This window comes from Pelmatolapia mariae, linkage group LG16_19 (genome assembly GCF_036321145.2).
Source record: "Pelmatolapia mariae isolate MD_Pm_ZW linkage group LG16_19, Pm_UMD_F_2, whole genome shotgun sequence".
Classification (NCBI taxonomy): Eukaryota; Metazoa; Chordata; class Actinopteri; order Cichliformes; family Cichlidae; genus Pelmatolapia; species Pelmatolapia mariae.
This window is the reverse complement of record NC_086241.1, coordinates 32,382,382-32,394,482: the sequence shown is the minus strand read 5'-3', so window position 1 is coordinate 32,394,482 and position 12,101 is coordinate 32,382,382. Positions and strand designations below refer to the sequence as shown.

General features: G+C 39.3%; 1 protein-coding gene across 4 annotated transcripts in view; it reads left to right on the top strand.

Moving 5' to 3' along the window:
- Positions 1-12,101, top strand: part of LOC134646422 (diacylglycerol kinase beta) — a 156,088-nt gene that overhangs the window by 84,069 nt on the left and 59,918 nt on the right. For all 4 annotated transcript variants that reach the window (XM_063500312.1, XM_063500313.1, XM_063500311.1 and 1 more), the window contains 3 exons: positions 4,509-4,594; positions 5,190-5,279; positions 8,433-8,593. In XM_063500312.1, the coding sequence (XP_063356382.1) occupies positions 4,509-4,594; positions 5,190-5,279; positions 8,433-8,593 (337 nt within the window). The remainder of the gene's footprint in view (positions 1-4,508; positions 4,595-5,189; positions 5,280-8,432; positions 8,594-12,101) is intronic.

Sequence of the window (12,101 nt, the reverse complement as noted above, 5' to 3'; positions counted from 1 at the left end):
CAGCAGAATTAATAATATGTAAACAGGTGCCTTGTCAAATGTTCCAACATAGTTATGGAGAGTGAAATTAGCTATATGTATAAATTATCTGTGTTTCTTTGTACCAGACTGTAAACATGCTTTTATGTTGTTAAATCTAGCCTTTTAACAGCAGTGTATTTTATACTGTATATAAAAGATGGATTTGGCATCCATTGTTTTAGACTCATTTTGAAGCCTAAGCATTAGTGTTTTGGCCACCAGCATGTTGGTTATAGGGAGCCTGAAGTGACCATATTCAGACTAATGGGTTGATTGCTAACCAATCAGTGGTCACATGCTTAGTTAGCAAGCTGCGTTCATAAACTGTATAAGTGTTAAGCACAGACACACATGGCAATAGACATTTTGCCCTTTCAGGGCCCCTGTATGGAGTTTCTATCTGCAAACTGACTTGGGCTTGCTCAAAGAAAACCTGCTGGGCCCAGTCTAAACTGGAAATGGTCTGGGCCCTGTACGGTTCCTTCCACTGATATTATGATATATTATAATATTTGTAGTCTCTGGCTAAGAACATTGCCTTTTAAGTTCCACTTACAGTAATTATGTAACTTTTAATAGCAAACTCCTCTGCCTGCTCAACTCAGCCTCAGTCCTTTTTCCTCAGTGCAGGGATCTGTCTTAAATGAGGTAACATGACTGTCCTGTGCAGCAGGAGATCTGTGCCGATGCTGCTAAAAGGGTGAAAGAGGCCCTACATTGAAAATAAACACATGCATACAAATAAACACACAGGGTCTGTTGTCACATAGAGGGTTAACTCACTGCCAGCTGAACTCCACAACTGTTACCATGGGCTCCTTAGCAACAGGCACAGCAGGCATTGAAATGAGGGGTAGATTTCTCTGAGTGATGTGTTTAGGGAACGCGATTAGCTTGCTGTACTTACATTTCATGTCATTGCACATAATATGCCAACCTCCATGTGGTATTTGTTGATGCACCAGCTTCCTTTAAAACATCATGCATAAATCAAACGGAAGATTTTAAATAGGTTTTGGTTAGATGTGAATGCATATTGGTGTTGTTTCTCTATATAGCCCTTAGGGGGTGCTGTTTGCCTTGTTGCTTATGTGCCTTATTATAAGGTCTAGAAATAAACCTACCACCTACTTTGATTCTGGGGAGGCAGTAACATAAGGGTAAGGCAGGCAGTTTGGTTGTTTCAGGTACCAGAGAGGCATGAAATCTAATCCAGAAGGAACAGCTGGATTATAGATCCATTAGTAGGAAGAGTTGCCAGGTGCCAAAACACAACAGGGCACAACAGCTTATATATTCCGAGGTTCTCTCTATCTTATTGGCTGTTGGTACCCCTGTTGTGTTGGCAGGCTACTTCCATTCTTGAGAATGCAGGAGCTTTTTCATTTTCCACATAGACCAAAAGTCAAAACCAATTTCCCTAGCCTCTCATTAGGATTCAGCCCCAAGCCTATTTGTTTCTACTGAAATAATGAAACAAAAACACAAGCTCTATGGAAAAAATGCACAGAGCCACTGTGACATCACAGTTAATGGGGTCCTGTTATAAGTTGCAAAGTAAACATATTGACTACAAGACCTGGAACTAGTGATCTGTCACTTGGATGCCAGCTGGAATAGGCTTCAGTCCCCCCAAAAAATCTGAATTGGACAAGTGGTGTGGATGGATGGTTGGAAATAGATGACGGGAATACAGGGCCATTTGTCTATATATTACTATACAACCAGGCTTCTTTTTTTAGTAAATTGTTGTTTGTAGGTGTCTTTAAAAACAGCAGAGTGTAGTTATATTGTGGATTTGATATACTGACCCAGCTGTCTTAGCTAATTATAGGCCAATCATTTTATCTTACTTCCCTTTATACAACCATATAAAAGTAGTGGTAAAACAGCTAACTGATCATCTGCAGAGGAATGGCTTATTTCAGTCAGGTTTCAGAGCTCATCACAGAACAGAAACAGCATTAATGAAGGTTACAAATGATCTTCTTATGGCCTCTGACAGTGGACTCATCTCTGTGCTTGTCCTGCTAGACCTCAGTGCAGCGTTCAATACTGTTGACCATAATATTCTATTAGAGCGATTAGAGCACGCTGTAGGTATTATAGGTACTGCGCTGCAGGGGTTTGTATCATATCTATCTAATAGACTCCAATTTGTGCATGTAAATGGAGAGTCCTCTTCACACACTAAGGTTAATTATGGAGTTCCACAGGGTTCAGTGCTAGGACCAATTCTGTTTACATTATACATGCTTCCCTTAGGCAGTATCATCAGAAGACATAGCATACATTTTCACTGCTATGCAGATGACACCCAGCTCTATCTGTCCATGAAGCCAGATAACACACACCAATTAGTTAAACTGCAGGAATGTCTTAAAGACATAAAGACCTGGATGGCCGCTAACTTTCTGCTTCTAAATTCAGATAAAACTGAGGTTATTGGATGGCATTACCTTGGCCTCCAGTAACACTGTGAGGAACCTTGGAGTCATTTTTGACCAGGATATGTCCTTCAATGCACATATTAAACAAATATGTAAGACTGCTTTCTTCCATTTGCACAATATCTCTAAAATTAGAAACATCCTGTCTCAGAGCGAGGCTGAAAAAAAGAGTTCATGCAGTCATTACTTCTAGGCTGGGCTACTGTAATTCGTTCCTCCATATTATCATCAGGATGTCCTAAAATTCCCTGAAAAGCCTTCAGTTAATCCAAAATGCTGCTGCAAGAGTACTGACAGGGACTAGAAAGAGAGAGCAGATTTCTCCTGTATTGGCTTCTCTTTATTGTTCTCCTGTTAAATCCAGAATTGAATTTAAAGTTCTTCTCATTAAATACAAGGTCTTAAATAATCAGGCCCCATCTTATCTTAATGACCTTATAGTACCATATCACCCTATTAGAGCACTTCGCTCTCACACTGCAGGCTTACTTGTTGTTCCTAGAGTATTTAAAAGTAGAATGGGAGGCAGAGCTTTTTAGCTTCCAGGCCCCTCTTCTGTGGAACCAGCTCCCAGTTTGGATTCAGGAGACAGACACAATCTCTACTTTTAAGATTAGGCTTAAAACCAGTAGCAGAAAATGGGTTTCTTCCTGTTAAAAGGGAGTTTTTCCCTCCGACTGTCACCAAAGCACTTGCTCACAAGGGGTCATAAGATTGTTAGGGCTTTCTCAGTTTTCTTTGTCTGTATGGTTTTTACCTTACAATATAAAGCACAAAATAAATGAACAGAACTTTTCACGGGATTCTCTGGCAATAAAATAAAGAACGTGACAATACTGTGGGGTAAGCATTTCATTGTCAATACTGCCTGTAAATAATCAGGTGTTTCTTCTGTAACACTGCACAGCTGGAGAGTTTTCTATACTATCTGCAAAACATGTATCGTTGTATCTTTGACAAACTGGTCGGGGCATCTGGAGTTCACATATCAATGCATCTTATTATGAAGAATTTTGATCCTGATAAGGACCTGAATAAGGACAAAAGTGATATCACTCATATGTTATGGCTTTCCTAATATTTTGATCTCAGGTTAACTTGACATTTTGGATGGACAGCCCTTCCACTATCATCAGCGAAACACCAAAATAGTTAATATGTTTTGGAAAAATAGCGTTCACTCCTCCAGCAGAGTTTGAGAGACTTGAAAAATCATGTGGTGGCCCAAGACCTTACTGAGACACTATATGTCGATTTTTCTTTTAATTTATCACCTGCTTGTATTATGTTCAAGTGAAAATGTAGAACTGGTTTAAAGGGTCTATGGGCGATCACTGTGCAGGACCAGGTGGTCACCGGGCAGCTGTCTCATGATAGAGCGAGATGAAAGCTTTTGTCGACACCTTTGTTCCAATACACATTAAAGGTCCCTTTGAAGGGCATGCACTCTGTGACCACTGTGTGACTGTGGTTTCCAGGGAAAGGAGTGAAGTAAGCACAGCTGGAGAGGGCACCCACTGATTACTCTTTCTCTCTCTACCTTCCTCTGTGTCCTCTCTGCCCAGGAGCGTCCCTGTTCATTAAACCATCACAAGCTTAGAAATCCCTGTCAGCTGCTGCAAAATGCAACTAATAAATTTGGCGTCACAGCATTCTTAGTACACACTGACATTAGGATTCAGGGACTCTGTGTATAAAAGTATTCTACAAACGAAACACCTGTTTTCTGTATATGTGAAGATGTTTTCACACATGTACTGAACCCTTAAACGTTTCTGTAACGTCCCTGACAGAGGTACAGGTCAGAACACAAGGTCTGTGGGATGTCTGATTGCTTTAAGATGTGAACAGTGCAGTCAGTGGTCCATGCCCGCTGGCTTCTGGTTGTCTTGTGTGCTGCCCTGTGAACTTTCTACCCAGGCAGCTCTCCCGTCTTAAACACATACCATTTCTAGTGCTGCAGACACTTCTGAAACTGATTATTTTCTGCTGTATGTGAGAATGGTGTGATGATTCCTGGATCTATTGTCTTTCTAGGCTCAACTTTTTCCATGATGTCCCTGATTTCCGGGTTCTTGCTTGTGGAGGTGATGGCACAGTGGGCTGGATCCTCGACTGTATAGGTAATTAGATTCTAACTTCTGAACTAATGACAAAATACTTTGCTTTGATAGGAGTTTATCTGCATTCTTAACCAGATTTTATTTTTTTAAAGGCAGCTGTAGGTCAGAACACATGTCGAAGCATCTTTGACCAATATACTGAACACTGAGTTACCTAGAGTGTATGTGAATGTTAGAATGTGCTTTAGCATAGATAAAAGCACCGTGTGAATGTGATTTGGTGGATGAAACATATTGTAGAGCACCAGTCCACATATATTTTCTGTTATTAATAAAAGTAAAGATGAAATGTGGCTGAAAGAGCAGAAACATAAAGGTGAACATTAAATATTTTAGCTGAAAAATGAATTGTAAACATCCGTTTAAAGACCAGCTCTGAAGTTCCACAGTTCCTGCAATCATGCATAGTTTTTTCCACTGTGAGGAATTATTACTCTCTACTTTATTCTAGCTGAGTACAAATGTAGGTTTAGCAGTAATTTATCAGTAATAAATTCAGTCAGAATTCTAGTTCATATATTGTCATAAAAATCTGTTTCAAGAACATTTCCACCTCCATAGCACGAGATCGATCTGCTTGTCTGTGCCCTTGCAGATAAGGCCAACTTTGCCAGGCACCCTCCGGTGGCCATTCTTCCTTTGGGCACAGGGAATGACCTGGCTCGCTGCTTACGCTGGGGAGGAGGTGAGGAGCTCATTCCAGCATCTTTCTGTATTTTCTTTACATAGCTGCATAGGCATCTATAAAGCCTGCAAGAACTGATGCCATAGCTGATCTTTTTGGAAATTTTGTGGCAAAGAGAAACAAGCTGAAAACACTGATAAGATTTTGTGAGCCTGTTAGTTAATGGAGTTAATGTAGCACCATACTTATTCATAATCATTTGTGTTTGTGGTCACCTGATGAGTTTAAGTCCTCTTTAATTCAGTTTTTTGGTGTTCACCAACTCTTCAGAGGAATATCTGTGTTTCTGCTTACTAAAGCTGCCTTCCACAGTCAAAAAAGACTTCTGATAACACTGGGAAAAAGCATCAATATTGGAGCTGTACAGCTAAGCAGTAAGGAGAAATTGGCTATAAAGAGGGAGCCACAGAGGACAGCTTTCACTTTTTTTCTGCCTTTGTGAGTCTCTCTTCTGCCCCGATTAGTTTCACATTACCAAGTCCGCTGTCACTTTCTATAGCTATGCTTCAGCCTGATTGCCTGTTTGCTTTTCAGTGTTCTTTCCTAAAACTCTGCGTGTTTATGCCAATCACTGTTGTCTCCCTCTGGTTGCTGAATTACTTTCTCCTGGACATTCCCGCCTGCTCTCTTTTGTTCTTCTCATATCAGCTTCATTTTTCACCTCTGTCTGCCTTACATGCCTCCTGTCTTCTGTATTTAGATACTCATTTTTGAATTGAACATAATAGAGCACGTTTAAACAGTTAATTTAAAGAATGACTCACTTCTCAAATACAAAAGGTAGCCATGTGTCTCTGCACATTTCTGGGAAATGAAAGATGGGAAGAGAAACAGGGGACTTTTATATGTCAAATTAAAAACTTAATATGCAAATCACTTGCACACGCTGTAAGTCCTTTGCCAACCATTGATTTCTCGTAGTACTTGGGACCAGTAATTACACTGGCTGGTTATAACTGCTCGATTGTTGCTGCGAGGACCAGCAGAGCACTTGAAAGATATTTTGTCAATAAGCTGCCAGGTCTGGGTGGCTTTGGGCTGTTGAACTGATCATCAGAGATAAACTCTGAAATATTAGCTGCAGCCAGTTAGCTTGATGATCAGTTACCTGAGAGGGAAAATGAATCTAGTCTGATTTGTATGTGAAGGTGAGCAGCCAGTTTTGATTCATGGCTCTGCAATCTGTTTTAGTCAGATGTTCATCAACTAACAAAATTTCTAACAAAAAAATCTATCGAACAGCTTTCAGATGTATCACCACTCAATCTAATTCATGATCTCTAGAGCATGAATCCCAAAGATTTAGGCCTTGCTGAATTTTAGTTTAATTACTGGGTTTTTGTGGAATATCTTGACAATAATTTGAAGGATTGTCATAAAAGTTGGTAGAGATATTTGCCGAGCAAAGCTTTTCTCTTAACCCATGAGACATGGCTGACTTGATCATTTACCATTTGGCAAGTACTGGAATAGAAACATATTATACATTAATTCTTACACTGATTGTATTTGTGAAAGTTAGTGCTAATAATAATAATAATGATAATGTGAAAGGAACTTACGTGAATTGCAGTGAAGATGGAACACAGGGCGAAAATGGAGGACATTTGGGAAAGATAAAGCAAATTTTACTTTAAAAATAACACATACAGCATAATGCAGTGAACACATGAACACTTAATTTCCTCTATTGGTGTCAGTGGAGTTTTGTAATCATTTACACAAATATCAGGATGTGTTGTACGTGATTGTCTTTCATTATATCAGGTAACTCAGCACTGACATACCATTAGTGTCTCTGGATGGTTTCATGAGTTACTCTTTGTAACTCTTTCTTTCAACCTTCAGGATAGACTGTAATAACTTCCCTTATGCCATTATCAGGTGAAAAAAATAATTTTATCCAATACAGCCTGATTTTAATAAATACCAGCAAAATTATTGCATCAATCATGGTTGCACTTTGTGCTTAAGGTTAATTTCCAAGTATTCATATATGCTAACACTCAAGTACAGGCTTGCAGTCTTCTAAGGTTGTGCACAGATGGCGTAATGACAAAAACATGTATTAATTTGTGTAGATGATGTGTGTGTTTGTGTGTGTACCTGTGCAAACATCACAAAATGAATAAATGAATACAGCTAAAAAGTAGCTAATTGTTCATGTAAAAAGACAACTGTTCCCCGTGAATTTTCTTTTATTTCTCAAGAGTACAAATGTGAGAACATATGCATATGCAAAATACTCTCATATTTCACACACATGATTCTCCCAGTGTGATGGCACTCATTAAAGCCTCATGCCCTTGTGACACCTTTGGAACAAACATCTGCTTCTTATTACTATGCCTGGCTGTTAAAGCAGGCTCTCAGCTATGGAGCAAATCCAGAGGGCTTCCCGGAGGGCTGTCAGGTCTGGGCTTCATTCTGGGTTTGAAGCAAGGAGGGTAGTTTCTTTAGAAAGGCAGCTTAATCAGTTTCATTGTGTTCCATATTTGAACTCGTATAGTGTAATTTGCCTGTTACATGTGGAGATTATGATTGAAAATGATGAAATATAGAGAACGACTTTTCTCTGCCAGATTTTGCTCACGCTACGCTTGATTTATTTATTTATTTTTTCATGTGATTCCTGATTGATTCCAAGTTTCTAGCTTTATACTGTTTAGCGGGATAAAAGTGGCTGCAGCTCAGGAGGTAGAGCAGGTTATCTGCTAATCAGAAGGTTGATGATTTGAACGCTGGCTGCTCCAGTCTGATGATAAATATCCCCAAGTTGCTCTCTGATGCATCCATCGGAGTATAAATGCATCTGAATGTAAGATAGAAAGCACTTATTTAAGAAAAGCATAGTAAAAAAGTGCTGGAGTAAAATGGTAAATATGGCATGTTGTATAAAGTGCTTTGAATGCTCCAGTAGAGTAGAAAAGCTCGATATAAGAACCAGGCCTCTTCCTGTTAAAAAGCATTTTTCCTCCCCGCTGTTGCTAAGTGCTTGCTCATAGGTGGTTGTGTCATTATTGGGGTTTCTTTCTAATATTGTAGGGTCTCTACCTTAACATATAATAAAGCGCCTCGAGGCAACTGTTGTTGTGATTTGATATAAATAACACTGAATTGAAGTAAATTGAATTCTCTGGTTGTTCTCGGCAGGTTATGAGGGTGGCAGCTTGGTGAAGGTCCTTCGGGACATTGAGCATAGCGCCGAGGTGGTGTTGGACCGCTGGAACATAGACATCATCCCTGACGACAAGGAGGAGAAGGGAGATCCTGTCCCCTACAGCATTGTCAACAACTACTTCTCTATTGGAGTGGTAAGTAAACTGAGAGAAGGATAACATTGCATATGTTGTAAAGAGCCACATTATCCTTTCTTCCTGTTTCTGTCATATGTCATTCTACTATGTCAGACAGTTGCCAACGTTTTAAAAAATAAGTTGAACTTAAGTGTGAGCCAAAAGCTCAGATTTCTGAGTTACATTTTGTTTTCTTTCTTTCATTTGCCTGAGGTAGAGCTGATGCATGCTGGGTTTTGGAGTGGCCAGAAATAACCACATTTGCATATTTGGACAAGATAGTGAAGAGCTAATCATCTAACAGTAGCTAGTTTGGTAAAGCAACAGACCTGAAAGACAGACTTCTGTAAACATGTTTTTCAATGTTGTGAAGTTGAGCATTTCTACATGGAAATCTTTTTGCTTTTGGAACTGCAGTTTTAGAAAATCCAGTTTGGATTCATTTTTTAGCCAGTTGTGTCTTGTTTCTAAAATGACATGAGCAAAAAAAGGCTTATTTTACACAGAAATAAAAGAATAAAGAAACAGTTTAAGATAAATACATTTCAGATTTAAAACATGTTACTTTATTGTATGCACAAAATACAGCTTTATTGCTGAGGACGGAAAAAGCAAAACCATAACTGGAAAAATTACACGAACTATACTGGGAGCACTAAATACACGGAGAAATGCACACAACTATGAGGGAGAGGCTGACATAAATACGCAGAAGGATAACGAGGGAAGTGAAGAAACACGGGGAATACAGCTGACACAAATTAACATGACACCACAGGGGAAGCAAAACAAGACCTTCACAATAAAACAGGAAACTGGGGAACATGACACAGGAGTGGAGGAGAGGCAGACCAGAGGAAGCGAGGGAACGCGAAGGAGCACAAGGGAGAGAGAGAGGAGACGACTGGGGAAACATGGAATAAACCACAAGGAGGGGAAACAAGGCACAAGAAATCATAGAAACACATAAACACAGAAGCACAGAGGGCAAAGACACAAGGGGAAATTACTAAATGATCAAGGAACTAAACAGGGCCCATAAGAAACTCAAAACAGGATAACCTGGCACTATGGAAAAAAACTTAAGACTAGCAAGGAGAACTTATAGATAGATCATAAAACAATTATAATACAGGAAAACTCAAAACGCTGGGTCAAATGACCCAGGACCATGACAGTTCATATTCCGTAATATTCCATATAAGACAATATTTCATTTGTCTGGAATTTTGAATTCCAGTTCTTTGTATTATGAAATAAAGTCCTTCAATTTTTCGAGTAGTTATTACAGTAAAAACATGGTGAAAGAGATTATTTGATCTATGAGGACATGAGCAATTAGGAGATTCATCAGTGAATTTCTGCATCCTCTGGGCAAGAAACACGCTGCCAGGTACCAGTTGCTTAGCAACTTTTTTATCTTGTCCTCATGGAGATAATATGCGGGCCTCGGGGACATTTATACAGAGGTGACAAACAAGACCTTCATAAAGTAATCACAGGGCAGCACCACTCATTTAGCCTCAGTGTATTAAAATAATTGATGTGTCACCACCACAACTCTGTATATCTCCATAGCCGTCATGATGTTATAAAGAAAACCTAAAGCAACCATTTTCACTCATTCTTACTAGTTACTATTAAAAAATAATAATATGAGGCTAGGGTGTAATCATTAACTCCATTCCTATCAGCTAATAGTCATGAGATTAGCAGTGCAGTGTATATGACTATAAATAAACCCAAGTGAGATAAGTGTACAGAGGGCATATGTAGACATTTGAGGAGGAGCACTGACAGGGAGCAGATACACCACAGTGATGTTATACAACTGAAATCCCACTGCTAGCTACATATTTATCAATATAGATGTGTGAGCGTAATACTGCTCAGTGAAAGTGGCACACACATCTATACTTCTGTGGTTAGAGTTTGTAAAACTGCAGTTTGACACATTCTACAAGCAACAACTCGTTCTATTCAAAAATGGGAGAAGAGGCAGTGACAGGATAGAGCCGTTTCCTTTGTGGCCTGAGTGACACCACGAGTGTCTCACACAGGGAGAGACAATAGTATTTGACAGGCCTGTCTTGGTGTGGTGACTGACGCTTTTTGGCAAATTTTGTCTCTCACATTTTCACATTCAGTAATTTGTGCATCTCTGTTTCACAGAGTTTTTACGTTCATTCATGAAGTATATTTCAACCTGCATGTTACATTAATTCATGCATGTGATGGCTGTAGTTACATTTTATACACAAAGCGCTGCATCAAGCTGCAGCTTATATTTCTTTTGACCTGATCGCCCATTGTTTAATCCATCGTGGACAGTAGTTACTGCTGGCTGTGGCAGGTGCAATGCCAACACTTCTGACTGTCTCGTCATAGGTCAGAGCGTTCTCATTCCAGAGGTGGAAAAAAATGCTGATTTTTCAAAACTGCTTGTGTGTCTCAGTTACTTCCAAGGTGTCCTTTAGTGGCAATGTGTGTGAGAGAGCACAGCAACATTGTTACAGTACAGTTTTTCAGTCAGTCTCTTCACCTTTGCACTCATTAACAGTATAGACTGTATATAAAATATCCGGTATCCAACTAATCAAACGTTACAGTTTCGAAAGTCACCAAAACCAAAAGATAAGCTTCTTGGATGAACTATGTTTCACAACAATGGGCCATATATTTTCTCCGATCATTTAATTACGATGCTGTAAAAAATACTACATCTGCAAACGCAGCCAAGTCAAAGCAGTGAGTTCAGTTCAATAACTCGAACTGAGGTCTAGCAGACAGCTGCCTGTGTCAGCACATCTAGTAGTCAGAGTGGCCATGCGCCTAACTTTAAGTCTCATCAGTATCCAAATGGATGAGTTATAAAATTTATAGTTGTTATGAAAGGGAGTTCATCAAGAAAGAATGGACTATAAAGATTATTTTTATTAAGTTGGACATTTTAACATGAGAGTCTATGGTGTTGACCTGCTTTTAGGGACACCCTCAAGTGTCAACTTGAGGAACTGCAATTTGTGACTTTTAATTATTGACTTACTTTTTGCCTCTGACACTTGTTTTTTGTTTTGTTTTTATTTTAATTTCTAATCTCTTAAAAAACAATAAATAAAATCCACATTGAGCTATACATTTGTGACCAATGTCTAAAGCTGTAAAAGGGGACTGATTACACTAAAGGCTGGGAGCGAAATGGTGAGTGAAAAATAACAACTCTTAACCTCTCATGGGATTTGTTGACAGTAATAAAGCTATAGAATAACTCCATGGTTATCCTCTAAAGGAAAGGTTATCTGTGCAAGTCTCTGACAACGCTCCAGCATAGCACAGCCATTAAAATAAAGCAACAGATCGCTGTGCCTCCAGGAGCCATAGTGACAGATGGCTGAGTATCTGTGTGCACACGACACCTGAGCAAACCAAATCTCTGACTCACACCAATGATGCAGCCATTAGTAAGACCTTAAATCTGCTTTAACAACCATACAAGGTTTGCATTTCCTGCCATCTTATTGCAGAC